This window comes from Phyllobates terribilis, unplaced genomic scaffold, assembly GCF_046119375.1.
Source record: "Phyllobates terribilis strain yellow unplaced genomic scaffold, ASM4611937v1 Scaffold_17__1_contigs__length_24005725, whole genome shotgun sequence".
NCBI lineage: Eukaryota > Metazoa > Chordata > Amphibia > Anura > Dendrobatidae > Phyllobates > Phyllobates terribilis.
In genome coordinates this window covers 5,131,368-5,142,786 of record NW_027362777.1, presented here as the reverse complement: position 1 = coordinate 5,142,786, position 11,419 = coordinate 5,131,368, and the positions used below count along the sequence as shown (strand labels likewise).

At 39.8% G+C, this 11,419-nt stretch overlaps 1 protein-coding gene across 1 annotated transcript; it reads left to right on the top strand.

The window, feature by feature from the left end:
- Positions 1-3,480: 3,480 nt before the first annotated feature.
- Positions 3,481-8,827, top strand: LOC141176210 (uncharacterized). The gene is made up of 2 exons (XM_073660195.1): positions 3,481-3,569; positions 6,712-8,827. The coding sequence occupies exons 1-2, from the start codon at positions 3,518-3,520 to the stop codon at positions 7,923-7,925; spliced, it is 1,266 nt and encodes a 421-aa protein (XP_073516296.1). The 5' UTR covers positions 3,481-3,517; the 3' UTR covers positions 7,926-8,827.
- Positions 8,828-11,419: the final 2,592 nt, after the last annotated feature.

Below are 11,419 nucleotides of genomic sequence, written 5' to 3'. Positions count from 1 at the left end.
TGAAGCGGTTGGCCATGATACCGAAGGTATTTTCTACAACACGACGTGCCCTTGACAAACGATAATTGAAAATTCTTCTTTCCTGGGTAAGACTTTTTTGGGGGAACGGTTTAATAAGATTGGGATGAAGTGGGAAGGCTTCATCGCCGACAAAAACAAAATTAAGGTTACCTGTAGTCTCTGAGTTGGGAGGCAAGTGTAGGTCACAGTTGTCCATTCGCTCTCCAAAAAGTGTGTGCTCTAAAACACCACCATCAGAAACCCTGCCGTTCATGCCAACATCTACATTTATAAATTCGTAATTGGCGTTAACAAGGGCCATCATGATGATGCTGAAATAGCCCTTATAATTATAAAAATAGGATCCGCTATTTGGTGGCTGAGTGATTCGGACATGTTTCCCGTCCAAAGCCCCACCACAGTTAGGGAACTGCCACAGCTGCTCAAAATCAGAGGCAATCTTTTTCCATTCCTCCTCCGTGTTGGGAAACTGTATGTAACTACGTAGACTGTGGTAAATCGCATTACATGTCTCCGGAATTAGAACGCTGAGCATGGGCCTTGAAATGGCTGCAGAAAAATGCAAGTCTTGGAGTGAGCGTCCGGTGGCCAGGAATCTCAGTGTGACTGCCAATCTTTCATCTGCCGGAATGGCAGCACGCATCGCTGTATCCTTCCGTTGAATACGTGGCGTAACTCGTTCCAGTAACTCTTTAAATGATTCCTCTGACATCCTCAGATAGTTGCTAAAATCATGAGGATTCTTCTCCTGAAGCTCTCTTACAAGTTGCATGTGGGACAATTCAGACCTCTTCTGCAGCCACTCTCTGGTCCACATGCGACGCTTTAGTTTGGAACGCCTCTGTAGCTCTCGTGCCTCATCTTGACGCCGAGCTTCCTCAACCAGCAATGCAGCAACCACAATAGCACACTGCCCGTCGTCCATGATGTGCAAACTGCAAACATAACATGAAAAGATGAGAACACTTTCAACATAACAACGCAAGTATTTAAACTGTACATAAAAAATATCATGGAAAACCATGTTCCATTCCGTTAGTGAGCGTGACAGAAAACGTGCTGTGTGGGTGCGTGTGCATGAGACCCCTAAAATATCTGTCCATTCAAAAGCATATATATACAGATAGAAGCCAAGCCCTCCCTCCCTGAAGAACAATGATAGCAGATAATTGGTAAATGTCCTATAAATGAATTAAAAATGGAAACTCATTTGAGACCTCAAACAATACCTACCTTGCTAAAGATGCCTGATTTCTTCAAAGCGGAGTGACAGCTGGAGAACGCTACAATGATCCGCAAAAATCAGCACTAGTCCAATGAACGGATATTAACAGCCCGGAGAACTCTGCTAGGATCTGCAATCAAGCACGAGGTCAGAAACAAAGGACGGAATCGCTATCCTGTTGCCTTCTTTAATGAGAACGCTGTAGCGACCACCAATCGGGGACGAGGGGCGCGGAAAAGTCTAATTTATGCACGCCTAAGTGTCTCAGTTCTGAATTGCTAACGAGGTCATTGATAAGGTGTCAAATACAGCGATGCACACTGCCCAGCGGGAGCTCAACGACCCAGGAATAGTCCAGGAAGCTTTGTAACGATCAGCGATCTCACAGCAGGGGCCTGATCGTTGCTACCTGTCACACGTAATGAGAGCGCTAGCGATGTCGCTATTGCGTCACAAAACCCGTGACGTATCAATGATCTCGCTAGCGATCTCGTTATGTGTGACAGGGCCTTAACTAGGAAGCCCCATATTATCAAGACCTTGGGGGAGGAGGGACATTCAGCAAAACTCTACCAAACCTTCTTAGATGCCATGTTTGTAATTGTCAGCAGCAAGTGGTTAAACTGTCAGGGATTTTGTTGCAGCCGCATCTGTGCCATCCCTGCGGTGTACATCTATGTTCTGGTGCCCAAAAGAGGTTTTTTGTTTTTCTTAAATGTTTAACGTATTAAAAATAAGAAAATTTCTTTTTTCATGTTTTTTTCTTTTTACAAGAATTGTTGGTACCAATTTTCTTTTGAAACATTTTAATATCTGCTTTATTTCTGGTGTTTTTCTTGCAGTACAGGAAAGCCTAATGCCGTCCTCATCGTGAAGTAGTTATTTCTCCTGTCACGTGTAATGAATATCTCCTACAGTATTGCTAATGCCGATTGTAGTGTCGGTAAATTAGATGAGAATTAGCTTTATGGAAGATGAGTCTATGAGAAACGTATTCAGCTGCCGACTCCGAGGAAGAAACTGCTTGTTGTCTGTGGCCTAAAATATATAGGTTTTATTAGTAGATGTAAAGAAGAAAACTAAATACTGTAAAATAATAAATCTCATATTTTTCTCTTATTATCTCCAGTAATTGTATTATTACCCAGGATTTTTATGATGTTACATCTACTTATCTTCTTCTCATTCAGATCTCTACAATATCAGATCCTCTCAGTGAAGATCTTCTATATAAGAGAGTTTTCCTGATTTATCCATCAAACGTGGATATGGACAGAGACAAGATGGCGGAGAGGTTATTACACCTCACCCTAGAGATCCTCTTCCGGCTTACTGGAGAGGTGAGAGATTCTGATGACGTCACATTACATCATTCTTATCTATGGGAATAACAGATGGACAGATCTGGAGAGGTGAGGACTCTGGAAATATCTGGAGTGAGATTTATTAATGTGTCTCTCCATAACCAGGATTACACAGTAGTGAAGAAGACCTCTAGTGAGCGCTGTCAGGCCCCTGTGTCTGAGGGATGGGGAAGACCCCTGAGCCCAATCACAGGGCCTCCACCTCATCACCTGGTACATGAGAACATGAATGACCAAAAGATCCTAGAACTCGCCTACAAGATGATTGAGTTGCTGACTGGAGAGGTGACGCTGCTGGGAATGCTGGGACATTATACAGTAACGCTATAAAGGGATCGGGGGATGACGGTATCATTGTATGTGTCAGGTTCCTATAAGGTGTCAGGATGTTGCTGTATATTTCTCCATGGAGGAGTGGGAGTATTTAGAAGGACACAAAGATCTGTACAAGGACGTCATGATGGAGGTTCCCCAGCCCCTCAAATCACCAGGTAATAGACAGGACTAAATACACACGGCCTATAATTATCTGTATGTAAAGAATGAATTCAATCCCTGTATGTGTTTCCTCCAGATCTGTCCAGTAAGAGGACAACACCAGAGAGATGTCCCCGTCCTCTTCTTCCACAGGACTGTAAACAAGAAGACCCCAATGTTCCTCAGGATCATCAGGTAGATGGAGAGAAGGTGTCATGAGATCTCCCCTATGATGTGTAGACAGCTGTAAAGGTTTTGTATTCAGTCTTGTTTTATCCACCATTATTATGTTTTATATTTGTGTAATGAGAACGGTGGAGATGGCAGGATTACAGCTGATCATAGATGGGACTTCTCCATCTGTCTTTGACTTTTATAATATTTGTTTCAGGGTGAAGATCTGACCCATATTAATACTACAGAGACATATATGAGGAGTGATGAGTGGTGTAAAGAGGAGATTCCTACATATGACTACCCAGGTGAGTAGTAACCACTAAATGCTGAGAAGTCACAGATTCTTCTCAGTCCCCGGCTGTGGCTTCTTTATCAGTTCGGTAGTCCGGCTGTATCACAATCGTGTGGTCACCATTTTGCCCCTGGAGCATAACATTCACCTCCATCTGAAAATGTTCAAATGATTTTGTGAATTGTGAAAGACCTTTTCTGTAGAATTTACAATCTGGAGGATCCACCTAGCCCCTGGGATTAGTAGACGCTGACCGTTACCTGCCCAGATCTGTAAACTACAAAGCCAAATGTCAGCGTATGTAGAATGTGCTGACAAGTGAGAAAATCACTTGAAGAAAAATATGATGGGCCTGTAAGAGAAAGCGGAGGGTAATGATGCAATAACAGCAGAGTTTCCTTTTATCTAAACTTTAAAATTTATTTTAAATCTAACTTCAAACAGGATTGTGATAAACTATACAGAAAACATTACACCTGTGCCATGATATATCTCTAAGCTGTGCGTGGCTGATGGCTGTAATATACATTTATTCACCCCTGCAGGAGATGTGTTGGCTCCAGCCCTGGTTTCATGGATTCACTCCACGTCATAAATTTCGTTATGTTTTCAATCCTAAAGAATTCAGATTACTGCACAATCTCTCCTGAAATGGGGGCGCTAATACTTTCTCTACTCTTCTGCTCAGGAGTTATAGTAGCTCCAATGGTCCACCATATATGAGTGCAAGTTCGGTTTAGTGTTGGAGCTCTCCCCTCATACATACGTTGTTATTGGGGATGTAACATATCTTTTATTCTGTATTTTTTTCCAGGTTCATTCTGTATAATACCTTTATTGTGGTGGGATCGGCCTGACTCACTTATGTGTCTCTGTAACTCCCTGGTAGTCTTTAAAAGAAGGTCTCCATTACGTCTTCCCAATGCCCGAGGGCTAAATTTAAGACACCTCATCTCTGCACTATTATAAAAAGTTCTCTTTGAATGTCTAATATTTCTTCTTGAAACTCATCTGACAGAAAATATTGTCCCTTATAATAGTTTAGATTGCCAAGAGCCACCGAGCCCCATACTCTAATTACCCCAGAGAGGTTTCACCACTAGTTACTCATTTATTACTGATGGAGACTGTTGAGTTTGATCATTTCAGTAGATGTGTTATTGTCTATAGTCACAGTTTTTGACTACAGTAGTTGGTGCCCAAAATATTCTGATTTAATCCCTTCCCGCAGCCAGTTTTGTGTTGTTAATCAGGTCTCATTTTTCAGATCTGACGTGTGTCACTTTATGTGGTGAGGTGATAACTTTGAGATTCTTCACAAATGATAATAGGAAACAAATGGACCTTACAAATAATATTCCAACTTCTCTTGAATCTGACGATCCCCTATATACGGTTGTACACTACTGTCTGGACACATGGCAGGTTAAGAAGGGAAGGAGCAACATTTAGCTATATGAATGCAGATCTTGCTGGAATAGTTTACAGACACAATATATTGGGGACACTGTTCATGGTCACCTGACATCTAAAAAGATGGCTACCACGAACAGGCTTGGCGCTATCTACTCCATTTTCTAGATCCCAGGGATTGTCTTGCTCATCACCATTTAACCCCTCTACATGGATCTGGACTTACACAGAGACCCCTAGGCTTGGGCCATGGTGTTACCTGATGTTCTGTGGTGTGAGATGGCAAGAAGAATAGTCAGATAGCCGGGTCAGAACAGGAGGGCAGAGAAAATACAAAATCAGAAGACACAAGAGTAGTCAGTAAACGGACTGGGATCACAACAGAAACAAATACACAAGCCGGGAGCTGAGGACAGAGGACTGAACCAGAGGAGAACAAGGCTGTATCTGGCAGCTTCCGGCAATATGCTTCCAGCTTTAGTAGGGTGTGGTGTTTTCCAATTAGCTGAAGTAGATTACTTCAGCTGGACAGCACACACACCCATATTGCCAGACAGGATGATTCAACAGGTCACAGGCACCCGAATCCTAATGGCTGGACAGAGCCTGCGCCGCCCAGAGCTTCTGGTTCTGACGTCTCCTCCATCACCAGCACCGCCTGCAGGATGAATAAGGCGGCTCCTGGTGACTGAAGCATACTTCGCAGGAGAAGATCCCAGAGGAGATGGGACACACCATTTGCAGAAGCCGTAATATGACAAAATGTCAGAAAACCAAAGCAGTAGAAATCCCCATAAAGTGACTTCATTTAGGAAATTATAACTCTCAGTGAATTAATCTATAGGAGTTTTGATTATTTTGACTCCATAGGCACTTTCTGAACATTAGCACTCAATGGATGTTGGAGAGAAAAAATTGCACATTGGCCATTTTTTACCAATCGCATAGTGCCCAGATTGAGCTCCAGGAGACACACACCTTAAATTAAGTGGGTTCCTCTCACTATAGTATTGCCAAATACATGGATGCTAAATGTTGTTTGGACGCAGAAGCGAGGGGGGATTTGACTTCGGGAGAGCGGATTTTGCTGGATTGGTTTATGGAAGCCATGTTGATTCTAAAGAGCCTTTGAGAATCTAATAATGTGGAATCCTTGACTTGAGTGGGAGCTTGTTTTTTGTGAGATGAGTAGAAGTTTTTATTGGTATCATTTTTGCCTACATAACATTTTTTGATGGCTTCTTATTCCATATTTTGGAGACAGAATAAGCAAACAGTTGGACACCACGCTCTACTGGTTCATCCTATGAGGTTTTCTATTAGACTGTGAACTGTCATTCTGTCAATAACTTCCCATTTCTACAGACATTTTAAGTACAATTAACACAAGAATCCCATAGAAAAATAAATAAAGATTGCATACCACTTCTAAATTAATCTAAACAAACACATCCCTGGGCTACATGCTAGTCCAGGAAAATGAAGAAATATATGCTCAAGTTTAATAATCAATTTTATTAGGCAAAAATCTAAAAAATAGAGGAATATTTAAAATCCTCTATTTTTTAGATTTGTGTCTAATAAAATTGATTTTTAAACTTGAGCATGTATTTCTTCATTTCCCTGGATTAGCATGTAGCCCAGGGATCTGATTGTTTAGACATTTTAAGTAGAAATGTTAAAAAATATCAATTTCAAGGATATTTTATTCAAAATTAATAATTGTTTTTTTTTCTTGGCAGATGACTGTACCAGAAGATCAGATGGACAGGAGATCTTTAAATTGGATGACCTTGAGATCCCACAGGATACAATTGAAGTGAATACCATTACTTCTTCTATGAAACAGGTCCTATCTTCTGATTCATTACCGACTACTAAGGAAAATCAAAATAAAATAAGCATTAAAAAACAAACTTCTCCTAAAGGAAAGAAGTCATTTTCACATTCAGAAAATGGAAACAGTTTTACCCTCAAAAAGTCTATTCTTAAACATCAAAACATTCACACAGCGGAGAATAGATTTTTTTATTCCAAACGTGGAAAATGTTTTAACCAGAAATCAGTTTTTGTTAATCACCAGAGAACCCACAAGGGCGAGAAGCCTTTTTCATGTTCAGAATGTGGGAAATGTTTCAACCGGAAAACACCTCTTAATATCCACCAGAGAACCCACACAGGGGAGAAGCCTTTTTCATGTTCAGAATGTGGGAAATGTTGTAACATTAAATCAGATCTTGTTCGTCACCAGAGAACCCACACAGGGGAGAAGCCTTTTTCATGTTCAGAATGTGGGAAATGTTTTAACCTTAAATCAGATCTTGTTAGTCACCAAAGAACCCACACAGGGGAGAAGCCTTTTTCTTGTTCAGAATGTGGGAAATGTTTTAACCAAAAATCAGTTTTGATTAAGCATCAGAGAACTCACACAGGGGAGAAGCCTTTTTCCTGTTCAGAATGTGGGAAATGTTTTACCCAGAAATCAAATCTTGTTAATCACCAAAGAACTCACACAGAGGAGAAGCCTTTTTCATGTTTAGAATGTGGGAAATGTTTTAACCATAAATCACATCTTAATAAACACCAGAGAACCCACACAGGGGAGAAGCCTTTTTCATGTTTAGAATGTGGGAAATGTTTTAACCATAAATCACATCTTAATAAACACCAGAGAACCCACACAGGGGAGAAGCCTTTTTCATGTTCAGAATGTGGGAAATGTTTTAATCGTAAAATCAATCTTGAAAACCACCAGAGAACCCACACAGGGGAGAAGCCTTTTTCATGTTCAGAATGTGGGAAATGTTTTAACCATAAATCATATTTTAATAAACACAAGAGAACTCACACAGGGGAGAAGCCATTTTCATGTTCAGAATGTGGGAAATGTTTTAACCATAAATCAGCTTTGGTAAAGCACCAGAGAACTCACACAGGGGATAAGCCTTTTTTCTAATCTTTTTTTTTTTTTTTTTAATCCAATAAATTTTTGAGATTTTTTTCATTAGGTTTTTTTTTTTTTTTTTTTACAAAACAAGAAACCAGTACATACAATAATAAAATAACATACCATAGGGATGACATATGCATCTCTCCTATATATCCTTTCAGCTTGCCCATTACCGTCTGATAACTTGCAGTGACTATATCTTACAATTAACATTCTACGTTCTTGAAATTTCTTATAAAACCATAATATTGTAATAAACATTATAATCCTATACACATATAGGTGTGCTATATTACCCATACCACATTTAAGGAATTCCAATATACTGTACATTACAATGAAACATTAGACCTCGCCAATACCCTTCTCCCATAAGTCATTGTCTCTCCAACAATAACCCCCTTGATGACATTCCCGGTGTATCCAACCATAAGCCCCATATTTTCTCAAATGTATTCATTCAGTTTTGTTTTTTATATACCCCTTTTTCTAATCTGATAATATTATTTATCCTATTTTTGAGTTCACTAATTTCTGGAGGTGAGGGGTTAATCCATTTGGATGCAATATGTTTCCTAGCTTGAAATAAAATACGTGAAATCCCTATTGAAATTGGGTCAAATTCCATATCATCTTCTAATATACCTAATAGGCATTTTTTGGGTCTGGTTGAATATCTATTTTATATACCCTCTTTATAATAGACAGAACTCCTTTCCAGTATTTACCTATCTCCCGGCATTCCCATAGCGGATGTAATAGGCCCGCAGCATCCATGTTACATCTTGGACATTCAGCAGCAGTCCGGTATCCTATGTTACATAGGAATCTAGGCGTCTTATATTTCCTGTGTATTAATATGATCTGGGGAAATCTCTGAGCCTCATTTACAGATAATTGGGGAACCAGTTCTAATACCGCTCTCCATTGATCCTCAGTAGTGTTGAGCGAGTATGTTCTATTAACCCTTTCGCCGAGTATGCTCGGGCCGAGCTCCGAGTATTTATAGCTACTCGGTGATATGGTTGAATCGCTCCTGTGTACATGATTTGCGACTGTTTGACAGTTTTGTTACATGGGAGGAATGTCTATTTCTTACACATTCCTCACATGTAATAAAGCTGTCAAACAGTCGCAAATCATGCACATGGGAGCGATTCAACCATATCACCGAGCAGCTGTAAATACTCGGACAGAACTTACTCGCTCAACACTAATCCTCAGAAATTGAACCTATATCTCCATCCATTTTTGTCTAGCTGCAGAAGGAAATTTTTTAAAATAATTATCAAGAAGGACTCAGTAAATATCAGAAATACGACCCTTAGTATTTCCCTTCTCTAATACCAACTTAACAAAAGTATTATTTTCTACCCAAAAGGGCGTCCATCTTGATTGTGCATTAAATGAATGCCGAAACTATAGATATTTATACAATTGTTTATTTGTCAACCAAAATTGATCAAAGCACTTAAGTATCCCTTCAGACAATATGTTTTATATCGTATATATTCCTTTATCCACCCAACTCCGGAATCCCTCTAATTTATAGACCTCTGCATATTTATTATTAAACCATATAGGTGTAGGTTCATTGCCGTCTCCTATTTCCATTATATCTTTACCCCTATCCCAGACCTTGTAGAGTAGAGCAAGTGTAGGGTATAGTGATTTCTTGTGTGCGAGGTCATTCAGTTCCACTATATGAATAGGAATATTCCACGGTGTTCCTGAGGTAATTAACCCCTTAATACTATTTGGGTTTGCAGCGCTATGCCACCCACCCAAATGTTGCAATATAATATATTAGTGCATTAGGAATCGCCAATCCACCAGATTCCTCGTCACTTTGTAGATATTCACATTTCATCCTAGACGATTTCTTTTTCCATATAAGAGAATGAAACTTGCTATGAATTTTCTGAAAATGGGAATTATGGATCCAAATAGGGGCATTATGCAGAATGTATAAGAGTTGGGGCATCAATATCATTTTTAATAAGTTCCCTCGTCCTACAGCTGATAATGGTAATCTCCACCACACATCGATTTTCTTTTTATACTTTTCCAGAAGAAGATAAAGATTCAGTGCAATGTAATCCTGAGATCTTATCATTATACTTATACTCGGTATTAGAATTTCTCAACCCTTTGTATTCGTGTATGTTCTAATATGCTGGAATCAGGGATATCATCACATGGTAGAATAACCGACTTATCCCAATTAATGGACAGTCCTGACCATTCTCCAAACTATCCAATAATGTTCAGAATAGGATCAGTAGACTTCTGGATATCACCTACAGTAGAAACCAGAAGTTTCCATACACTATATAAAAAGACACATCTGCAGGTTTTTCTCAATATCTGACATGAAATCAGAATAAACCTTTCCGGTTTTAGGTCAATTAGGATTACCATAATTTATAATATTTGCCAAATGCCAGAATAATGAGAGAGAGAGAATGTTTTATGGCATTTTTATTACTTACTGCAAAGTCAAAAGTTTACATACATTTCATTAGTATTTGGTAACATTGCCCTTAGGCTGCGTGCCCAATATGCGTTTTTCAAGCATTTTTGCAGCGGAATTTCCACAGCGAAAACGCTTACAAAATGCTTGGTAATACGTGCCCCATGGTCCCCATTATCATTGCGGAAAAATACACACCATATCCATTAATTTTGCGGACACGCAGCGTAATTGCCGCCATTGACTTGCATTGAATCGCTTACTACTCGCATCACTACATGTGCACATGCGGATCTTAAGCAATTCAATGTGCGGATGGTACCCGGGTCTGGAGAAGATGAGACTCTCCTCCTAACCCAGGTACCATAGTACCTGTTAAAAAAAGAATTTAAAATAAAAAATAAATATTATGTTTACCTTCCGATGGCCCCCGGTCTCCTGTACAATGCGTCCGGTCAGTTGTACGGCTCGCAATGGTGTAAAAGGACCTGCGGTGATGTCATTTAGTCATGTGACAGGTCACGCGACCGCTGACGTCAGCGGTCGTGTGACCTGTCACATGACTAAATGATGTCACCGCAGGTCCTTTTACACCATTGCGAACTGTACAAGATACCGGACGCATCGGAGGAAAGACCGGGGGCCATCGGAAGGTAAGTATAATGTTTGTTTTTTATTTTTTACCATTTTTATTCTTTTTTTTAACTATTAACTTGGTCACACTATATAAATCCATGCCGGTTGCATGGATTTATATAGTGTGACCAAGTTGTCAAGCACTTTCCAAGTGATGCTAAAATCTCTTGGAAAAGCGCTTGATAACCCGCATGCAGAAATGCATACAAAAACTCTTGACAAACGCTTCTACCTGACAGGAAAAATGCATGTAAAATTAACATGTATTTTTCCTGCCAGGGAGATGCGGAAAAAATTTGCAGCATTTCTGCATTGTGGGCACTTAGCCTTAAACTGAATGACTTGGGTCAAACGTTTGGGATATCCTTCCACAAGCTTCTCACAATAGTTG

Bases quoted from the DNA above. Each gene is read 5' to 3' on its own strand.
- LOC141176210 (XM_073660195.1), top strand. From the start codon at position 3,518: ATGAGGAGTGATGAGTGGTGTAAAGAGGAGATTCCTACATATGACTAC. The intron at 3,570-6,711 runs GTGAGTAGTAAC...TTTTCTTGGCAG, and splicing joins TCCTACATATGACTACCCAG to ATGACTGTACCAGAAGATCA.